Source organism: Orycteropus afer, unplaced genomic scaffold (assembly GCF_000298275.1).
Source record: "Orycteropus afer afer isolate SDZICR_OR568_19922 unplaced genomic scaffold, OryAfe1.0 scaffold00031, whole genome shotgun sequence".
NCBI lineage: Eukaryota > Metazoa > Chordata > Mammalia > Tubulidentata > Orycteropodidae > Orycteropus > Orycteropus afer.
In genome coordinates, this window is record NW_006921618.1 from 169,143 (window position 1) to 179,160 (window position 10,018).

The 10,018-nt window shown below is 43.4% G+C and overlaps 1 protein-coding gene across 1 annotated transcript in view; it reads right to left on the reverse strand.

Moving 5' to 3' along the window:
- The window catches only part of SPATA21 (spermatogenesis associated 21), a 90,028-nt gene that overhangs the window by 70,353 nt on the left and 9,657 nt on the right, over window positions 1–10,018 (reverse strand). Inside the window, exons 5-7 of the mRNA XM_042780263.1 lie at window positions 4,991–5,128; window positions 2,342–2,413; window positions 2,112–2,229 (exon numbers count right to left, since the gene is read on the reverse strand). Coding sequence (XP_042636197.1) covers window positions 2,112–2,229; window positions 2,342–2,413; window positions 4,991–5,128 — 328 coding nt within the window. The remainder of the gene's footprint in view (window positions 1–2,111; window positions 2,230–2,341; window positions 2,414–4,990; window positions 5,129–10,018) is intronic.

Genomic DNA, 10,018 nt, shown 5'->3' on the forward strand with positions numbered 1-10,018 from the left:
TGCATTGTGGTAAACTGTGGTCAATGACATGAGACAAAGTTTATGTGAACTGCTGTATGGAAAGTGAATTTGCTCTGTAAACCTTCACCCAAATCACAATTAAAAAAAAAAGAAGAAGAATATCTACATTCTTGACAACAGCAACTCAAAAGATTAGATAGGAACATTAGGGGGCAGTGAATTTAGGTTAATGGAGGGGGATCAACTCAGAAAAGGAGGGTGAGAATGGTTACACAACTCCAAGAATGGAATCATTGTCATTGAATGGTACCTGCAGAAACTAGTGAACTGGTGTATGTTTTGCCGTGTATATTGTCAACAACAAAATCAATAAAATTGTATAAAAAAGTAGACAGTAGGATAAACGGTGATTAGTCTTATAAAAAAATAATGACAAAAAATTTTTATGAATATTCTTTAAAGCCCTTCTGCTACATATTCCAACAATGATGGTTGTGTCTTGAGGAAAGCACTTTTGTGATGTGACTTGTATCCCATTCTCAGTATGCAGAACACAAAGGTATAATTTTAAAAATAATGAAACAAATGATCATGTACCCATTACCCTACTTAGATCATTTCCAATAACCTTGAAGCCCCCCACATGTGTCTGGCCCTAGTTACATACCACCTTCTCCCCAAACAAGAACTAACCAGTATTCCAGAATCTTGCTTTTTATTTTTTAATTTTACTGCTTGTTTTTTCCTTCACTTTAAATTGGAAATTTCAAGCATACAGCAAAGTTAAAAGAATTTTATAAGGAACACTTGTATACCCACCATCTAGATCCTACCTTCACATTTCACTTTACTTGTTTTATCATTTATCTACCCATCCTTCTATCTGTCCATCAATCCATTATTTTTCGCTCAGCCTCATATGTCACTAGGGAATTGCAAATTCAAGCAGCGGTGAGGTACCACTACACACTTATTTAAAAAAAAGAACAAACTCACCGCCGTCAAGTCAGATTCGACTCATAGTGACCCCTTCTTGGGTTTCTGAGGCAGTATCACTACGGAAGTAGATTGCCCCATCTTCCTTCCGAGGAGTAGCTTGTGGGTTTGAACCACCAGCCTTCTGGTTAGCAGTCAACAAATGTGGTGCACCCATACCATGAGATATTATTCAGCAACAAGAAGAAATGAGCTATCAAGCCACAAAATGATGCAGAGGAAGCTTGAACACATATTATGAAGTGAACAAAGCCAGTCTGAAGAGGCTATGTACTGTATGATTCCAACTACATGATATGCAGAAAAAGGCAAAATATAGAAACAATAAAAAATCAGTGGTTGCCAAGGGCTCAGAATGGGAGTGGAGTGGGGGAAGGATGACTAGGAGGAGCACAGGGCAGTTTTTGGGCAGTGGAATGATGCTGCCTGATACCACAATGGTGGATGTGTAACATTACACATTTGTCCAAACCCACAGAACTGTTCAATAGGGAGTGAACCCTGTGTTTACATCAGGATGTAAACTAAGGAATGTCAGTTCATAAGAATGTATCAATATCGGCTCATCAAGTGTAATGAATGTGCCACACCAATGCAATACTTCAATAATAGAGGAACCGTAGGAGGGGGAGAGAGAGTATTGGGGAATTCTCTCTACTTTCTGCTCAATTTCTCTGTAAACCTAAAACTGCCCTAAAAAGTAGTCTATTGACTAAACATAGAAAGAAAGAGAGAGAAGGAGGGAAGAAAGAAGGGAGGGAGGGAGGAAAGGAAGGCAAGGAGGAAGGAAGAATTCCTTTTGTTGCTCAGGTTGCTAAACCAGGAGGTGTGAGGATGAGGCTGCTGGTTGCCATCCATCCCGCTGCGGGGAGAGCCTAGCTGAACTTGAAGCCAATACACTGAGATGGGCAGAACTAAGAGGTGGAGAAACAAAGCCTTAATGGTATCCTTTAGTCTCCTGGATCTAGCCATTCCTAAGGTCCTGACCTGTTATGTGAGCTAATACATTCTACTTTTACATAAGCCAGTTTTATCTGGATTTCTTTCACTTGCATCTAAAAGTCTTCTAACTACCAAAAGACTTCAGCTGCAAAAATGCTAGGTGCCACCTCCGTGTCTGCAGCCCTCCACCCTCAACAACCAGTCCCACTCACTTGGTGATCTCCTCTAAGGCTGCCTCGGGTAAGGCCAGCATCTCCACCATCAGGGACAGGATCTCAAAGAGCAGAGTGTGCGGGTTCGGAGGACTCAAGCCTGTCAGGGCGTTCTGTTCTGGGGACACGGATGGTGGCTGCTATTACCATTTGGCAGCCTTGGATACCCATCCCCCACCAGCTGCCTGGTCCCTCCCCCAGCTCTGATTGTCCTGATCTCCCCTGCTCACCCACAGAGCAGAAGAAGCGCTTGGTGTCTGTCATCACGGCCAAGAAGTCTTTGAAGTCCACGTGACCATCTCCTGTGGAGGCCAGAGAGTAACAGGATGGACAAGAGCCTTCTGGACCAGGCCCAGGCATTTGAACTCAAGCATGGCTACTACTATTTACTTATTGGGTCTGATTGTAAGAGTAATACAGAAAACATGGTGCACACAGGAAAGCAGAAAGCAAAAATTCAAATCACCTGGGTTAAAAGCTACTAGAACTTGGGTGCTAGAGGCAACTGACCTAGGTTCATATCCCTGCTCTATCACTTATTAGCTGGCTGTGTGACCTTGGGAAAGTCTCTTAACCTCTCTGAACTTTAGTTTTCTCATCTACAGGGTGAGCATAATAATAACACCTATCTCATGGGAGATAAAAAGAGGCAGAGTGCTAAGATCAGGGACTTGCATATAATAGTGGTCACTAAATGTCAGTGGCCATAACTACTGTGTGAGAAGACATACTAAGATTCCCCCCATGGCCTTCAAGGCCTTGCGGGATCTGCCTATTAGCTATGTTTCTAGCCTCACCCTGTGCCAAGCTCCCTAACACTAACCTGCTTTCCCAGTGGAACCCAATTATTTCCTGCTGCAGGGCCTTTGCACATACTACTTTCTTTTTCTACAATTCTCTCCACTGCCCTCCAGCTCCTTCACTTAGTAAACATCCTATTCAAGTTTCCCAGGCAGCCTGACCTCATCACTTCCCCAGGAGAGTAGACAAAACCAGGCCAGAGCCCCTGCCAAGTACTCTCATGAGACCCCCATGGTCCCATCACCAGGAGCAGGGTCTGCTTTGTTCTGCATTGTGTCTTCAGGGCTGGAAACAGGTAAACCAGATGCTATGGACTTGACTCCGACTCATGGTGACCCCACGTGTGTCAGAGTAGAACTGTGCTTCGTGGGGTTTCCAGTGGCTGATTTTTCAAAAAGAGGAAGAGCACTAGGTCTTTTTTTCAATGTGCCTCAGGGTGGATGCAAACTTCCAACCTTTTGGCTAGCCCGGAGCCTGTGCACCACCAAGGGATTCCATAGACAGGTAGGTATTTAGCAAATACTCTCTGTATGACTTGGCCAATGAATGAACGGTCTCTCATCCTGAAAACAACCCTGTGGGGTGTTTAATATGTTCATCCCAAATCACAGATGTGCCCTGAGGCACACTTGCCCAGGACCACACAGGAGCAGAGTTGGGCTCAGTTCCTGGCTTGTGTGTGAAGAATGGCACACGTGCAGTGATAGAAGGAACAGAGCATTGACATCTAGTGGCCAGGAACCCAGACCCACATGGGTCCACTGCTGCCCCTGCCCTACCATTTGCCCTGCATTCTTCTCTTTGCTCAGGGTCTTCCCACTAGCCAGAAACTCCTTCTCCCTTCTTTTCTCCCTACCTAACTCTTGCTTAATCTTTCACAGCTCAGCTCAGGCATTATCTCCTCCAGGAAGCCTTCCTTGCTGATCCCCTCCTTTACACCATGTTAAATGCTGCTTCCATGAGAGTCTCTTATTTCTGCTTTGGCCTTGGCCCTGTGGTAGTAACTACCTACATGGCAACTGCATGTCTCTCTATCCTCCATGCCCAGCATAGGAAAAAGTACACAAAAGACATTTAATAAATTATTATGGGATGAATAATAGTACCAGTCAAAAAACAGTTGTCATCGAGTCAGTCTTGACTCATGGCAACCCATGTGTGTCAAAGTAGAACTGTGCTCCATAGGGTTTTCAGTGGCTGACTTTTCCACAGTGGATCATTAGGCCTACCTTCTGAGATCCCTCTGGGTGAACTTGAACCACCAACCTTTCAGTTAACAGCCAAGCACATTAACCAATTGTACCACCCAGGGACCATATGAGTAATATTAGCAGCTTGCATTGCCGGATCATGTAGAAGGCACAATACTCAATGCTGTGCCTGGATTATCTCATTTCATCTTCACAGCAGCCCAGTGAGATGGGTACTGCTTTCAGCTCCATTTTGCAGGTGAAGAAACACAAGGCTTACTGAACTTCAGTGATTTGTCCAAGGTCACCCCACTGATAAAATGAGTGACCAAGGCGTGGAGGAGTGGCTGAGGGCCTGAAAAGAAGGAATCTCTGGGATCACCACACTCTGGGAGCAGGAGCCAGTCTTGGTCCCCAGAACCCAGCACTGAGTAGGTGCTCAGCAAGTATTAACCCATAGGGTTAGCACCAGCTGCATCATTTATAGGATGCAGCACAAAATGAAAATGCAGGGTAGGACTCCTTGTTCAAAGATTAAGAATTTCAGGATGGGACACAGCAAAGCATTAAGGCAAGCACCTTAACCATAACCAGTTGCTGTTGAGTCAATTCCAACTCATGGTAACTCCATGGGTTTCAGAGTAGAACTATGCCCATAGTTTTTTCATGGCTGTGACCTTTTGAAAGCAGATCATGGGTGTATCTTTCAAGGCACTTCTGGTGAGTTCAAACTGCCAACGTTTTGGTTAGCAGCCAAGCACTTAACTGTTTGCACCACATAGGGAGGCCAAACCAAGCAACAGTCTTTCTAAGCCCCAGGAGACTGCACAGGTCTCACACCAGTGAAAGCAGTCCTGCTTGAGGCTCAGAGTGAAGCAACCCCCTCACCGTTGATATCAGCACTTATCAGGGCATCATCCACCTGGGCTGGGGTCAGCGAGATGCCCACTAGGAGTAGGGTGCTCTTCAGACTCCGCGCATCCACCTCTCCAGGGCCATTGAAGATCTCAAAGTAGCTGCGGAAGGCTGTGGAGAAGGCAGGTCACATGGAGTGCGGTATATTTAGTTTCCTCCACTCATCACATCCCCTCCAACCACTCTCCCAACTGCCCAGAATCCTCTGCCACTATGGCCAGGTTTGGGGGGGGGGGCTGCTGCTATTGTTGTTACATGTGGTTGAGTCTGTATTCACTCAGAGCAACTCACATGACAGAATAGAACTGCCACATAGGGTTTTCTTGGCAATAATCTTTATAGGAAAAAAAAAAAAAAAAAAAGAAAGAGCAAAATGGCTATCAGGAGAGACTTTGAAACTTGCTCTTGAATAGAGAGTAGCTTAAAGTAAATGGAAGAAATTACGAAGTAAAAGAGCTGAACAGAAGATTTCAAAGGGCAGCTTGAGAAGACAAAGTAAAGTATTATAACAAAATATGCAAAGACCTAGAGTTAGAAAACCAAAACGGAAGCATATGTTCAGCATTTCTCAAGCTGAAAGAACTGAAGAAAAAATTCAAGCCTTGAGTTGCAATATTGAAAGGCAAAATATTGAATGAGGCAGGAAGCATTGAAAGAAGATGGAAGGAATACACAGAGTCACTGTAGCAAAAAGAATTGGTCAATATCCAACTATTTCAGGAGGTAACATATGATAAGAACCAAAGGTACTGAAGGAAGAAGTCAAAGTTGCACTGAAGGAACTGGTGAAAGCCAAGGCTCCAGGAAGTGATGGAATACCCAGTGAGATGTTTCAACAAATGGATGCAACACTGGAGGTGCTCACTCATTTATGCCAAGAAATTTGGAAGACAGCTACCTGGCCAATTGACTGGAAGAGATCAATATTTGTGCCCATTCCAAAGACAACTGATCCAACAGAATATAGAATTTATCGAATAACATCATTAATATCATACACAAGTAAAATTTTACTGAAGATAATTAAAAAACTTCCAGAAATTCAAGCTGGATTCAGAAGAGAATGTAGACTGAAGGATATCATAGCTGATGTCAGATAGATCTTGGCTGAAAGCAAAGAATACCAGAAAGATTTTTACCTGTATTTTATTGACTACACAAAGGCATTTGACTACATGGACCATAAGAAATTATGGATAACTTTATGAAAAATGGGAATTCCAAAACACTTAATTATTCTCATGAGGAACTTGCACATAGACTAAGGGGCTGCCATTCTAACAGAACAAGGAGATACTGCATGGTTTTAAATCAGGAAGGGTGTACATCAGGATTGTATCTTTTCACCATACTTATTCAGTCTACATGCTGAGTAAATAATGCAAGAAGCTGGACTATATGAAGAAGAACATGGCATCTGGATTGGAGGAAGACTCATTAACAACCTGTAATTTACAGATGCCACAACCTTGCTTGCTGAAAGTGGAGATGACTTGAAGCACTTACTGAGAAAGATCAAAGACTACAGTCTTCAGTATGGATTACACCTCAACATAAAGAAAATGAAAATCCAAGTGGGAGGGGGGCTGTTGCATTGAGGTAAATTGCAGTCAATGTCATGAGACAACGTGTGTGTGAACTGCTGTATGGAAAGTGAACTTGCTCTGTAAACTTTCACCCAATCACAATAAAAAGAAAGAAAAGAAAAGAAAATCCTCACAACTGGACTAATAAGCAACATCACAATAAATGGAGAAAAGACTGAAGTTGTCAGGAATTTCATTTTACTTGGATCCACAATCAACATCCATGGAAGCAGCAGTCAAGAAATCAGACGTTGCATTGCACTGGGCAAATGTGCTGCAAAAGACCTTTTTAAAGTGTTATGAAGCAAAGATGTCACTTTGAAGACTGACCCTGACCTATGCCTGACCCAAGCCATGGTATTTTCAATCACCTCCTATTCATGTGAAAGCTGGACAATGAATAAGGAAGACAGAAGAAGAGTGGATGTCTTTGAATTGTGGTGTTAGCAGAGAATACTGAAAATACCCTGAATCACCAGAAGAATGAACAAATCTGTCCTAGAAGAAGTGCAGCCAGAATGCTCCTTGGATGTGAGAATGGCCAGACTTTATCTCACCTATTTTAGTCATGCTGTTGGGACCATTCCCTGGAGAAGGATATCATGCTTGGTAAAGTGGAGGATCAGCAAAAAAGGGGAAGACCCTCAACAAGATGGATTGACACAGTGGCTGCATCAATGTCTCAAGTATAGCAAGAATTTGAGGATGGCACAAGATTGGACAGTGTTTTGTTCTGTGGTACATAGGGTTGCTATGAGTCAAAGCCAACTCAACGACACCTAACAACAACGGTCTTTGTAACTCCCACCAAATGACTGAGTGGGACTATACAAATGTGAGATGCTTGTGGCCCACCAAGGGATCAGATAGCTTGCTAATAATGTAAATAAGATGCATAGCAGGCTTGTGGGGGTGGGACCATGAAAATAAGGTGTAGGGAACCTTAATGTGGGGATTGGTCACTTTTGTCATCTGCTAGTTTTAAAATGCTCTGGTAGCATAGTGGCTAAGGCACTTGACTGCTAACCAGAAGGCTGGCGGTTCAAACCCACCAGCCACTCCTCGGAAGGAAGGTTGGGCAATCCTACTTCCGTAGTGATACTGCCTCGGAAACCCAAGGAGGGGTCGCTATGAGTCAGGGCTGACTGGACGGCACATAACAACAACAACAACAGTTTTAAAATGAGCCATCCCAGAGGTGGAAGGAGGGGACCTGATTACCACCAAGAAGAAAAGGTGGGAGTGGAGTGTGTTCTTTGGACCCAGGGTCCCTGTGCTGGGAGTCTCCTTGACCCAGGAGACAGAGAGAGCTGTAACACTGGAGAGACCATGAGAGAAGGCAGAGTGGTGGCAGAGAAGCAGTGGCAGCAGAACGAGGAGACTGGCAGGAGAATGCACAGTGGGTTTCCAGACCACAGAGTGAGTAAAGCTAATGCTTGCTGGTAGAGTGGGGTACCTCTGGACACTTATCCACAGAGCTAAAAGAGCTTTGTAACACTTGCCTGAGAAGGACAGAGGCTAAGGGACCTCAGAGCTGAGAGGTTGAGGGCTAGAGAGAGGCATGCCTATGGACACTGCTGAGAAAAGGCTGTCTTGATAGAAAAACTGTATCCTGAGTCTTTTCTTAATTATGACTTGTCACTTCCCTAATAAACCTCATAATTATGAGTATTGTCTATGAGCTCTGTATGGCAATTGCAATGAGTTACCTAACTCAGTAGAGAAGTAGAGAGTGCCATGGGAGAGACGGTTGGTATCAGAATTAGAAAAAGTTGGAGGGTGGCAGCATGCCTGCCTTCCACCTCATAGGAATCAGCCTTGGGCTGCTGATGCAGGTAATGATTCTCTCTCCCCTTTGTGAACTTAGAATAGGTCAGACTCCTCCTCCACACCATTCTTACAGATGTTTGCTTGTGTTTTATTGACTATGTTTTATTTGACTGTGTGGATCACAACAAATTATGGATAATATTGTGAAGAATGGGGATTCCAGAACACTTCATTGTGCTTATGTAGAATCTGTTCATAGCCCAAGAAGCAGTTGTTGGAACGAAACAAGGAGACACTGCATGGTTTAAAGTCAGGAAAAGTGTGCATCAGGGTTATATCTTTTCACCACTCAATTATTTATTATTTATTCAATCTGTATGCTGAGCAAATATTCCAAGATGCTGGACTATATGAAGAACAACATGACATCAGGATTGGAGAAAGATTCACTAACAAGCAGCAATATGCAGATGATACAACCTTGCCTGCTGAAAGTGAAGAGGATTTGAAGTACTTACTGAAGAAGACTGAAGACTGCACCCTTCAATATGGATTACACCTCAACATAAAGAAAGCAAAAATCTTCACAACCAGACCAATAAGCAACATCATGATAAACGGAGAAAAGATTGAAGTTGTCAAGGATTTCATTTTACTTGGATTCACAATCAAAGCCCATGGAGTAGCAGTCAAAAAATAAAATGATGTAGTGCATTGGGCAAATCTGGTGCAAAAGACCTCTCTAGAGTGTTGAAAAGCAAAGATGTCATTTTGAGGACTAAGGTGCACCTGACCCAAACCATGGTATTTTCCATTGCCTCATATACATGCAAAAGCTGGACAATGAAGAAGGAAGAACAAAGAAGAATTGATGCCTTTGAATTATGGTGTTTGCAAAGAATATTGACTATACCATGACTGCCAGAAGAATGAACAAAGCTGTCTTGGAAGAATGCTCCTTAGAGTGAGGATGGTGAGAGTACTGTCACGTACTTTGAGTATGTTATCAGGAGGGACCAATCCCTGAAGAAGGACACCATGCTTGGTAAAGCAGAGGGTTCATCAAAAGAGATGAAGACCCTCAACAAGATGGATTGACACAATGACTGCAACAATGGGCTCAAACACAGCAATGATTTTGAAGATGGCACAGGACAGTGCTTTGTTCTGTTGCAGAGAGGGTCACTATGAGTTGGAGCCAACTGGACGGCGCCTAACAACAAATTTTTATGAGAGCCAATTGCCAGGCCTGTCTTCTGTGGATTCATTGAATGGTTTGAACCATCAACCTTTAGGTTAATGGTTGAGTGCTTAACTGTTGTGCCTCCAGGGATCCTTCAAATAGATGGACAAAGGACACCAAAAGAATGAGTGGAGGTGGTGGTTCCCTTGACTCACCTTACTTGCTCTACTCTGGCCAGAACAAGGATTCAGCTGTGTGGCAAAAAGCTAACAAGTGATCTTCGTTTAGCAACAAGTACACACCACTTTAGGCACCCTACCATGTGCCAGTCACTGTGCTAGGCTCTTTGTAGCCATGTTCTCATTTAATACTTACATTAACCTTACAGAGTAGAATGCTTATCTCCTTTGCAAAGATGGAGAATCTATGATCACTAACTTTATATGGAAAGGAAAGAGACCT